The sequence below is a fragment of the Colobus angolensis genome, unplaced genomic scaffold (genome assembly GCF_000951035.1).
Source record: "Colobus angolensis palliatus isolate OR3802 unplaced genomic scaffold, Cang.pa_1.0 Scaffold332, whole genome shotgun sequence".
Classification (NCBI taxonomy): domain Eukaryota; kingdom Metazoa; phylum Chordata; class Mammalia; order Primates; family Cercopithecidae; genus Colobus; species Colobus angolensis.
Genome location: NW_012116622.1, coordinates 59,834 through 72,285, shown reverse-complemented (window position 1 = coordinate 72,285; position 12,452 = coordinate 59,834). Strand labels below are relative to the sequence as shown.

At 39.1% G+C, this 12,452-nt stretch overlaps 1 protein-coding gene and 1 pseudogene across 1 annotated transcript; both read left to right on the top strand.

Annotated features, from left to right (window-relative positions):
• Positions 1-520: 520 nt before the first annotated feature.
• LOC105518920 (tripartite motif-containing protein 64-like) lies at positions 521-5,908 on the top strand. Its single transcript, XM_011952080.1, has 6 exons — positions 521-928; positions 1,466-1,561; positions 2,265-2,495; positions 3,265-3,287; positions 4,240-4,337; positions 5,415-5,908. Exons 1-6 carry the CDS (start codon positions 521-523, stop codon positions 5,906-5,908), a joined length of 1,350 nt encoding a protein of 449 aa, XP_011807470.1.
• A 5,358-nt stretch (positions 5,909-11,266) lies between these two features.
• LOC105518937 lies at positions 11,267-12,451 on the top strand (annotated as a pseudogene).
• The last annotated feature ends 1 nt before the right edge of the window (position 12,452 follows it).

Here is a 12,452-nt window from a genome sequence, read left to right as displayed (position 1 = left end):
TTAGCCAGGATGGTCTCGATCTCCTGACCTCATGATCTTCCCACCTCAGCCTTCTGAAGTGCTGGGATTATAGGCGTGAGCAACCGCGCCCTGCCAAACATGTACATGTTTTAAACAATCTTCTTGCTGTTCCTAAATAGTATGGCATTACAAGTATTTATACAGCATTTACATTGTATTAGGCATTCAAAGTAATCTAGACTTAAAGTATTCAGGAGGATAGGTTTAGGTTACATGCAAATTCCACACCATTTACTAATAAGAGCCTGGAACATCTTAGGATCTTGGTATCTCAGGGAGTCCTGGACCCAATCTTCAGTGGCTATTGAGGGAAAACTTTATAAATCCAGCATGTTTGCATTTACTATGTCTCAGTTTGTGCTGGAGCTAACTTATTAGACATATTGGACAGAGCTCAAGCAGACAAGGAAAATTGTCCACTGGCCTTTTCTTTCCTTTTCATCAGGACAAATAAAAATAAGAGAAAGAAATTCTGATCTTTTTCTTAATTTTCAGAGATATGGATTCAGACACCCTGCAAGCCTTCCAGAATGAGCTCATTTGCTCCATTTGCATGAACTACTTCATAGACCCGGTCACCATTGACTGTGGGCACAGCTTTTGCAGGCCCTGCCTCTGCCTCTCTTGGGAAGAAGGCAGAGCACCAATGCGCTGCCCTGAGTGCAGAGAAATCTCAGCAAAGCCCAACTTCAACACCAATGCGGCACTGAAAAAGCTGGCTTCCCTAGCCAGACAGACCAGACCTCAGAACATCAACAACTCACACCGTATCTGTGTGCTCCATGAGGAGACTAAGGAGCTCTTCTGTGAGGCTGACAAGCGATTGCTCTGTGGGCCCTGCTCTGAGTCACCAGAGCACATGGCTCACAGCCACAGTCCAATAGGATGGGCTGCTGAGGAATGCAGGGTATGTGATGCCTCTAAGGCAGTTTGATATGTATAGAGTACCAAATAAGAATGATGAGGGCCTGTGACAATGATGGTGATGAGAATGCAGATGGTGGAGGTGGTGATTATTCCATGTCAATCATAACACATAAACGTGTCCTTTCAATGTTGCTGACTAATTTGGCACTCTAATCATAGCTGTGTTGAGACTTTACTAAAGGAGGTTTCCTTAGAAACATTGTTTGAACATGTAGAATGGAGCTGTGGAACAGGTGACCAACACCAAGAACACTTTTCAAAGTCATTTTACATAAAAGCCAGTTTCTCCAAAAATTGATGATATTGTCTGAAGGGTCCCTTAAAACTCTCATTATATTTCTATGACTTTTCACATCCAAATTATTAGAATCAAATTTGTTTAACATGGAAAAATCTGGCCACTCCACTCTAACTTGAATTTGTGTTTCTTTCAGTTATAGCCTTTTTATTTAATTGATAAGGGATGAAATCTAGTATACTGTCTCCATTATTGCTAAGCTTCTTGCTTCTTTTGCAGGAGAAACTTATAAAGAAAATGGACTCTTTGTGGAAAATCAATCAAGAGACACAAAATAATCTAAATCAGGAAACTAGAAAATTTCGTTCGTTAGTGGTAAGAATGAAAGTATTTCATTTATTTTTATGCAAATAAACACCATGTTGGTTTATACTTTTTAGCTAAATTCCAACTACCAGTTAAAAGATAGTGATTTCATCCCAAGAAAATATAGTGATTTCCATTGATATTATAGTAATCACAAATAGAGAAGCCCACACAAACTAGCCAAATTAATTCTAGTATATTGGATAAATGGCATGATATGTATTCCAGTTCAAATTTGAAGGTCGGTATAAACCTTTTCAGACACTGGAGATGAGACATTTCACTAAGATTGGGTGTGAGGAAGAGGAAAGAAATAGAATAGTAAATAGAGTAAAAATATAGTAAAAGTAAAAAAAATACATAATATGATGTATGGCTAAATGTTCTTTAACATTCAGGTGAATTAGACATGGAAAAATCCTAAAAGAGAGATTAATAGAGGAAATAATTGACTCAGTAAGAACTGTAAAGAAGCATCACAGTGACAGAAACCAGAAGTCTTTATATAGGTTTTGATTTAAAATGGGAGAGAGAATAGGAATATTGAAAAAGATGGACAGAAAAAAAAAAACAAAACACCAAATATTCAAGACTCTTTGCAAGAGTGAGGCAGAAAGTTTACAAATTGCTTGATTACACCCAGCATATAATTATTTGAAGTTTTCTATTGAGAGTGAGAACATGTAATTCTTTAATCCAAACATCTCTGCAGGACTATGTGTCATTAAGGAAGGTGATAATCACTATTCAATATCAAAAGATGCATCTACTTCTCCATGAGGAAGAGCAACTGCATCTGCAGGCACTGGAAAGAGAAGCAAAAGAGCTTTTCCAACAACTACAAGACAGTCAAGTGAGAATGACCCAACATTTAGAAAGGATGAAAGACATGTACAGAGAGCTGTGGGAGACGTGCCACATGCCTGACATGGAGCTGCTCCAGGTGAGGAGGGAGGGTCCATCCTCAGAGATGGGAAGTCCTTGCTAGACATTGCTGCCAGGACATGCAAATGTCACCTGCATATGTCACTGCTCTAAGCTAAGTGACACATGCTGTCTGACTCCCACGATTACATTACCTTTGTCCAGTCACTTATTACTGCATACTTTGATAATGTTTGGGAAATTTTTACCATTTTAGCAGATCACATATAACAAAATTATCTTCAATATAATTTGGAGTACTATCCACACAGAGAGATCATCTAAAATCATTAGAACTCGAGGCTAGGGGAAGATTAGCAATACTCCATTTATATGCCCTAGTTCCTCCTCACTCTCTGATGTCCCATATAACAGTGATTTGCTGAAGACATTGAGGGTTTTCCCCTTGCCTGGGCGAGGTTTTTGAAAGTTGCTCATCAATGTCCGTGCACTCTGTTTCTCATATGGTTCTGTTTTGTTTTAATAGTTGTCATGTGTGGTCAGACCTTTCCTTGGAAATAAGATTAGGAAATTAATGATACTGGAAGCCTAGATATCTTTGCTTTACTCCACCATCTCTTGCTCAGCTCCTTTCTTCTTCATGCCCACTGATTAAGCTTTTCATTATTTAGTTGACATTCTGTTATTAACGTAGCCTTGAACCATTCCTTACAGGAGAATAAAAAGATACACATTTTTAAAACACTAAAACAGAAAGAAAAAGAGTATGAGAAAAGATGCAGAAGGAAAAATCTCTCATAATTAACATTATCTTTTATTTTTTGCAGGATGTGAGAAATGGATCAGCAAGGTGAGTTTACACTAAAAAAAGTGCTATTTCTGAAAAGTTCATTCTCTTGTGAATGAAGGGGATATATACATTTTGAGGTACTAATATCATTCTGAGTGGCTATTTCCATTTTTGTTTCAAAAGAGGGCCTGAGGTCTTCTTCTCTTTGGTCTGGAAAGTTTTCATCTTAAAATTTGTATGAATTCAAATATACGTAAAAACAATTTGCCATTCTGAAATTTGTTCTTCTCATTCCATCCATCCTGTACAGCCCTACCTCACAGATCTTAATACAAAATTACTCTGTGGAATCATAGAGGTGTCTTCTACTCTAGAGGGATGGGAGGTTAAAAAAAAAAAAAAAGACAGAGGTAGGAGAGAGATTCCCTCAGGGTGGGCCAAGGAGGAAGGTTTTGTTCCTAACAGCATCAATAACCAGGACCTGTTCCATCACAATATACCCAGTTCTAGGAAAGACCTCAGGAAAATGGTTGCCTCAGGACCCACAGCAGCAGGGTTCTCAGGCTCGAATTAGACTCCTTTGTTTTGCACAAAAGATTAAAGCCTTTTGTCTCAGTGAACATTCTCTGTTAGACACTGACTAACATTAGTGACAACTGCAGGCTGTGGTCCCAAATGCTTTTGTCTGAGTTTTCTGCTCTCTGAAATATTTCCAGGATTTCTTCATTCCCTCAGGAGGTGTGATGGGCAGAGGGAGGTAATGACTTTTAATGAGTTTAGAAGTTGTGTAATGTCTGAAAACAGCATATCTGGGGAAATTGGGTTTTTATGCAATAAAATTCAGAAAAAGTAACATTCTTATGGCCCCTAGAGTGTGGAATAAAATGTACACGCAGTTAACCAAAACTGGCAGAATTCTGAGGAAACATCTTATATGAAAATATGATACCCTTATATGACTGTGTGATTAGCTCTGGGCCTGGAAATATAACTGAGACCGTTTTTTTTGCAGGGCTGATTTGGCACAGATGCAAAAGCCCCAGCCAGTGAACCCGGAGCTCACTTCATGGCGCATAACTGGAGTCCTAGAAATGCTCAACAACTTCAGAGGTAAGAGCCAGCTGCTTGGCAGTCCAGCCTCAAATCGTTTCCTTATTGGGTCCCTTGGTCGAGACTTTTCTCATTTAAGTTATTATTTTTGACATGTAGGTAATACATAGTTTTCTAAAACATGTGCATCTTCTCTGCCTGCATAGTAATACTACAATGATCAAAACTCAATTTCCTGACTTAGAGTTTGATCAAAATGTGAAGCACGATGCATACTTTGTCTTCAGAATAAGAGGACAAAGAGGATTCACGTCATGTAGTTATGAAGACACTAATTCTCATGGTGGCATGAGTATTTTAATTCAATTTTGAAGGCTTAGATTTGGCATAATGGTTTTTAATTGGTTCTATTGTATGTGCATTTACATTCATTTTACAAGTAAACTTTATTATTTATAAAATCAGAACGTTTTGAGCAACAAAGAAAATGACTAAAATGTCCATAATCAGGATAATTCTAATGCCATCAGATACATCTCGTAACAACTGAAAGCTGAGGAATCTGTGAACGTAGCTAACCATGTTAGGCCCATTCTAGAGAACAGGTCTAGGTAGCAGAGGGCAGAAACCCAGAGCAGATTGAATCAGGGGCTAAACAGATAGTTTAAAGCCAGGGTATGCTTTTCAGAAACTTATAAACTTTACATGTGTTAATTTCTACCAAAGTTTTGATGTTTGAGACTATGACAGGCATAACTTACATTCCAATAAATACATCACAGCAAAGTGATGTCTACCTATTGATGATCTTAAAGACAAATAATACAAGAAGATTTTTCTATTAAAGAAAAAAATTGTTGATATGCCCTGAAAGAAACTGTGCAGAGGTAGATACTAAATCATTACTTTGCCCAGGGATGTGGTCACATTTTTTCTCTATTATTTAAGGAACAATACATAATTGTATGTGCTGTAGGGTTGTAATGACATTTCATCTTCATGGATGCATGGCACTGAACTCTCTTGGCTTCCTTTTTTCTGTATTTTCTTGGAAGAAGAGCAAATGAAGTGAATAATTGAGCCACAGAGCCTCTGTGCCTCATAGCTCTCACTAATATAATATTTTTTCCTTGTCAGTGCATAATGCTCTGAGCACAGAAATGACTCCTTGCTATATAAGCCTTTCTGAGGATGTGAGACATGTGATATTTGAAGATGACCATCGCAGTGCACCCATGGATCCCCAGGGAGTGGAGAGCTTTGCTGTGTGGGGAGCGCAAGCATTCACCTCCGGCAGGCATTACTGGGAAGTGGATGTGACCCACTCCTCCACCTGGATTCTGGGAGTCTGTAGAGATTCCAGGACAGCAGATACCAATATCGTTATTGATTCTGATGAAACATTTTTGTTAATTTCCTCAAAGCGGAGCAATCACTATAGTCTCTCCACCAGCCCTCCACCTTTAATTCAGCATGTGCAAAGGCCTCTGGGTCGGGTTGGGGTGTTTCTGGATTATGAAAATGGATCTGTGAGTTTTTTTGATGTTTCTAAAGGTTCTCTTATCTATGATTTTCCTCCTTCCTCCTTCTCTTCCCCTCTGAGGCCTTTCTTTTGCTTTGGTTGTACATGAAAAGTTGGTTTCATGATGATTTATTGTGACCTCCCATATATGATGTAAATAGTGTCCTGAGATCCTATGTGTGAGAGCCTGTGAGCTCATTGTAACTTCATGGAATGTAATTACTTTATGGTTATACATGGGATAACCACCTTGAATGTATACCTTTGCTAGTTAAGTTATTTTAATTAATAAATTATTGTGGAATCTTCACTAGAACATCAATAATGGCTTTTTTGTTTTTTTTTTGTACAAGGTTTGTTGAGATCCATTCACTTACCGTGAAAGTCATGTTCTAATGTATTTAATTCAGAGAATGTTAGTATATCACACTTGTGCAGCCATCAGAACTCTCTACTGCCTGGGCACTTTTATCACTTCCAGAAGAATCCCAATACCCAATAACATTTATTCTCCATTCACCTTCCCCCATTCCTTCACAACACTTAATCTACTTTTTATGTTTATGCATTTAGGTAAATAAAATCATACAATATAAATTTTTTAATATGATTTTTTTTTTCTGAGAGTATGTTTTCAGAGTTTGTACACACTGTAAACCATTTGTCTTACTTGTATATTTGAACAGGCTGGGGTAGAAAAATAAAATGGTGAATATCTTATCTTACAAAGAATAAAGACGAGTGCTTATTTTCTTTTTAAGTCTGACCAAGTTAAGTTGACCTCACAGACTTTATTATTTCTCAAGATCCTAGCTATTAATCACATTTCAGCTCATGCAACAGTTTTTCAGTGCTGGGTTGCTGTTATTACATTCTCTCTGAGTATATTATATCAGATTATAATATTCAGAAAACTCTTATATTTATTACTACCAGATTGAAAATTCCAAGGTGGCAAAGGCACTATTTTTCTTATTTGTTAAGATATTATCATTATCCAGTGCAATTTTTAGAATACAGTACACCATAAATAAGATGAATAAATGGATAAGTAGAGGAGTTAATATGCACAAATATTATTCTAACATTAAAATACTTTTCCACAATGTAATAAAATAGGATAGAATATACTAATGAATATCTATCAAAAGATAAGAAATAAATCGATTTTCAGATTCATATCAAAGATAATACTATTATGTTATGGTTTAAAATAATTGTAGCATAATTTTTATGGGATTGATTTCAGTTGTCTTGGGTTTTTTAATATAAACCATTGAAAGAGGAAGGTTCCTGTGTAAAATGATGGTGAAGAGGTACAAGGCTTTGAATAATGAGACTGTCATTATTTAAACTGTCATATAAGTTTAATTACTCACTAAGCATAAAGTGGTATAAACTTCTTATGCAGTATAAAGAATGAAATTAATTTAAATTTTGACTAAGAATCCCAATGATACAGCCTGGAAAATTCTATGATAGAATGTAATAGCTACGTCTCCTAGGGCACTGGCTTATCTGCTCTAATGAAGAGCACAAATTTGAAATGATTCAGAAGGTGCATTGCTCCCACATGTTTGTACCAGTATAGAATTTGGTCAAGAAGAAGACTGACATCTTCAACAACTGAATTTTATCTCTGTGTGCAGAGAGCTGCCATTTATTGCCATGTCCCATGCAGCAGGAAAGCTGAAAGAAAAGTAGGATGGACAAGAATATTTGACTTTGAGAAAATCACCTGGTGTTTTTCACAATGCTTTTTATTCCCATCCTATAGGTTCAAAATTAGGTAGATGGCACACCAAGTTGTAAGATATATCTAGGAATGCTATTTACACACAAAACAATATTTATTTTTATCATTAGATTCAGAAAACAAATTAAATCACTGGCACAACTGAAAATAGCCCAAGAGAGTTGTTCAATGAAACAAAGCAGAACCTCAACAAAACAGAGAAGGCGTTGCCAAAGGTAAGCAGAGGTCTTAGTATTCAAGAGTGAGTAAACCCTGTTTTTTAACATTGTCAAGGTGTCCAGTGTTGTCCTTTTTAGAGCCTGGCTAGCTGAGAGTTATGTGGCAAGAAACATCTTACTTGTATTTTAGTTCCTTAAATGGGAATGATTCTCCCAATGTTGAAAATACTTATCAGAAATGTTCTCTTATTCTTTCACTCTATACTACATAGACTGTATAATAAACTGTCTCTCTTCTCCCCCGTGTATTTCATGCAGCACATTAGAGGTCAGCAGAGAGAAAGCTATCACTAGCTTCTTTTGGACTTGCTGCTTTTTTCCAAGTGATCCGAGATGATAAAATTATTCACCTTAGAGCACCAACCCTGCACTTCTTTTTAATTTTCACCTATATTTTGTGAGCTTTTCTACTCATGTTAAAACTCTCTGCAACAGTCAGTGCCTCATAATTTAATTACATTGTTTGTTTTTAGTTTTCAAGGAAAAGTTTTTTCCTGACATTCTTCTAATTTAGCTCAGATTTACTTTTGCAGAGACAGAAGTAGCTATTTTACGATCATTTAGTCTTTGACTCTGATTTTGGAAGATGAAAAAGTGTCTGTATCTATTTAGCGTATTTTCTTAGCCGTTAACCAAGACAATCTTATTCTATTGATGTTCCTAGAAATATTTAATTCATTTATTCTCTTCACTTTTCAGAATTTATGTTAGAATATTACCAAGACTTACTTACAATTGAAATAAATCAAAGAGAGACCACTAAGAACATTGTCAATCATTAATCCAGAAATCTTTAACTTCTTGAGTTTTTAATCCCTAAAGGAAGTTATTTATCAATAGTCTGGTTACAGACTTTTTTTTTAATTCAAGAATTTTGATTCTTCTGGAGTACAAAGTAAAAATTGATAAAGAAGATAACTTGGAAAAAATAATCTAACAAAACTGAAACACATTCTTGACTAGCACTCTATTTCTGTACTCAATTTAGGAGACATGTAAATGGCAGTTTTCTTCAGTGAAATAAGACAGACACACAGAGCAAAATACTTCATGGTCTCGCTCATATTTGAAATCTATTTTTAAAATTTCAATACATTAAAAAACGTGATTACATTGGTCAGGCTGGTGGGAAGAAAGTAGGTAGATGAAGGGCAAAAGTTGTGAGGGACTAGACATTTGGTGTTCTTATCACAAAAAGAAGCACAGCTAAGTGATATGATTGATTTAATTTTCTTGATTATAGTAATCCTTTCATTATGTATATGTCTCTCAAAAGAACATATTGTGCACCTTGAGGATGTAAAATAAAGCATAAATTAAAAAATAAAGGCAATCTTGTTCTTGCATATAAGCTGAAAATAAGTGAAGACTGGGTCAGTAATAACATTGCTTTGCTGAATTAAGAGAATTCTAATAAAATATTTTTAGTTGGGAAGCTATCTGTATTAAAAAAAATTGATCTAAGGCTGGTTATAGTGGCCATACTTATAATCCCAGGGCTTTGGGAGGCCAAGGCAGAAAAATCACTTGAGGCCAGGAGTTTGAGATCAGCCTGGGCAACATCTCTACCATAAATAAAAGGAAAATTAGCCTTGAGTGGTGGTGTGCACCTGTTATCCCTGCTACTCAGGAGGCTGAGTTGGGAGGATTGCTTGAATCCAGAATTTTGAGGCTGCAGTGAGCTCTGATAGTGCCATCGCACTGGGCCTGGGTGACAGAGTGAGAACTTGTCTCAAAAACAGCAAGTAAATATTTTATGTAGCCATTTTACCTGAAAATTATAATTGTTTCTTCTACAATTAATAAATCTGTATATATCTAGGCCAGCTACATCAGGCAGAGCTTGTCCTTTAGTACTTACATCTATGTATAAAAAGACAATTATAAGGAGGGTCTAAGGAAAGCTTTTTTTCTCATTCTGGACTTTGAGGTTATAATTTTTTAGACTGATTTTCTGTCTCAATGGTGGATATCACCCTGAATCTTAATTTGTCCGAACACCTCACCTAGTCTGAGATTTTTACAAAACATAAAGTTCATAGGATCAATACATTCTTGTGCCTTAAAAGCCTCCAGGCATTCAAAGATATTATTATGGGGAAACTCAGGCCTTCTACCGCATTATTGGAGGAACACATTTGAGACTCACAGCACTGGGTTGCAGCAGACTGTTAACAGGTCTGGACAATGAGTGATGTCAGTCCAGAGAATTCTGAGGAAGGCTTTCTGCCTTATTATAGGGAGAATAATCATTGGAGACTCTAGACAAGTTCCCAGTCATCATTCCAGCATTTAATTGCTGTTTTTGTAAACCAAGCATTTTGGGAGGCCTAGACAGACAGATCACTTGAGGTCAGGAATTCAAGATTGGCCTGGCCAACATGGAACAACTTTGTTCCTACTTAAAATACAAAAATTAATGGGGTATGGTGGTGCACACCTACAATCCCAGCTACTCAGGAGGCTGAAGCAGGAGAATCACTTGAATCTGGGAGGCAAAGATTGCAGTGAGCCAAGATCATGCCACTGCAGTCTAGCATGGGTGATACACTTAGTGAGACTCTGTCTCAAAAGATAAATAATAAAAAAAATTCACATCTTGAATGGAGGGTGAATAAGGAGTATAACATGGAGGGAAAATATGCATTAAAATGGAAGAAGAACATGCTTAACATGCCAGTGGAAGGTGAAATTCTAAAAATCTGATAAGAATATTTTTGAGAAATATGTTTAATTCTTAGTAAATCAAGATGTACCCTTTGAATGACATTAAAAATTCACTAGAAGAGTGAAGAATAATAGTTATAACGTCACATAAGTTACAAAAGTCTCAAAACATAAAGTGTTCTAAAACTTTAATTAAAATTCATTTTTGAGATAGAGAGAATAAATAATAGTTCATATATTAGACTTTATTATGTGAAAAAGACTTTTATAAAATTCTTCCACAATAATTGAAGATAGAAATTACAATAATTATAATTCACAAAAGAATAAAAGCATTAAAATACATTGTAAAAAAAATTTTCAAGGGTAAATTTGAAAATTATTCAAAAATCAGAAAGTGATTTTATCAATGTCCAAAAAAATTAAAATGAAAACAAACTTAATAATGTAAAAGAAGGCAGTTTTCTGACGGGCTGGAGCGCGGGAGCTATGGCTTCTCTGGGGACACAGAAGCGAGAAGTAGGGACCTTGGCACTTGCCCCACGCCTCACTCCCTTGGCCGGCGCCCTCTGCCCTTGCCTCTAGTCGCCAGCAGGGTGCTTCTGACTGGGACTGGGCGGGAGGGCGGCGGGGCGCACTGCATGATCCCGTCACCGCCGTCCCCACCCCGGGGAGCGCAGGTCGAGGAAGACCGCGCTCATTATGAAGAGTTGCAGGACTTCTTGAGTCCGTCTAATACACGCAGCATCGCCTCGGACAACTCTTTCTACCCTTTAGAGGACAAGGAGGAGCATGGTGTGGAGGGCGAGGGGAGTGTCCCGGAGGCATGGGGCTGCTGGGGACGCTGGTGCGTCGGGGGCTGAGCGTCAAGGAAGCGCAGGAGACTGACCACAATGGCTGGATCGGCGATATCGTCGCCTGCTACCATGGCTTTGTGGATATACCCTGGTGGCCTTAGCTGAGTGCCCCCACAATGACATCAACTGGTAGGACAGGGAGGGGAACACAGCCCTAATCACAGCTGCATAGGCAGGGGCTGCCCTTGCCCCATGGGCACAGTTGCCTTGGACACTGGCTCTCAGCCTGGCGCTTCCTGCATCACCATCACCTGGGCTGGTTCATCTCAGTTTTAGCACACATCTGGTGGAAACAGACTACCAGGCCCTGCCCCGGGAGTCTTTCTTTGAATAGGCCTGGTGCAGGGCCCAAGAATGAGCAGATCAACAGGTTTCCCGGTGAGGCTGATGCAGCTGGCCCAGGGATCCCACATTGAGGACAGACGGCTTTGAGGTTTTCCTGCCTGATGACGGCCAGGGACCCCTCTCAGTAGGCACTGAAGACCAGCAGAGTCACAGAGCCCAGGAGAGATGCTGTCAGACTGACACAGACTCATCATGGAATTAAAAAGAAAATGAGGAAAGCAGCTGAGCATCCGTTCAGGACTTCCCTGCGTTGTTTTCCTCAAGAGGCCGTTCGATAGCAATTAGGGCACGCTATCGTCACCAACTACTTGTTGAACTTATGTCCCGGGTCTTGACCTTGAAAGGAAAAACGCGTTCGGGTTCATCGCCCTGAGGAAAGGCGCCAGGGAGGGTCAAACGGATCGCATCCGAGCCCTGAGCTAGCAGGGGAGGGTGCCCACGCGAGGGCCCCCGCCATGGGATGTTGCCGCTGGAGTGACGACCTACACGTCCGCCTCATGCAGTGGCTACTGGAGCGCCCCTGCTGGGAGCAGTTCAGGGAAAAGTACCAGCTTGAGCTGCCTCCGCTCCCAGAGAGGGCGCCGAAGCCCTAGAGCTCCAAGAACCGCCTCCAGATGCTCACGGACTGGAGCTGTCCGCGCTGACGCCGCGCTCCGTGCGGGACCCGGAGGACCGGGGCGCCTTGGATCACATGGTCAGGATGACCACGAGCCTCTGACAGCCCTGCAGTGGCCATAGCGTGCCAGACCGCGTGCCCTGAGAGCACTCCGTGCGTGGGGAAGAGGCTGCTGGCGGTGCAGGAAATCCTGG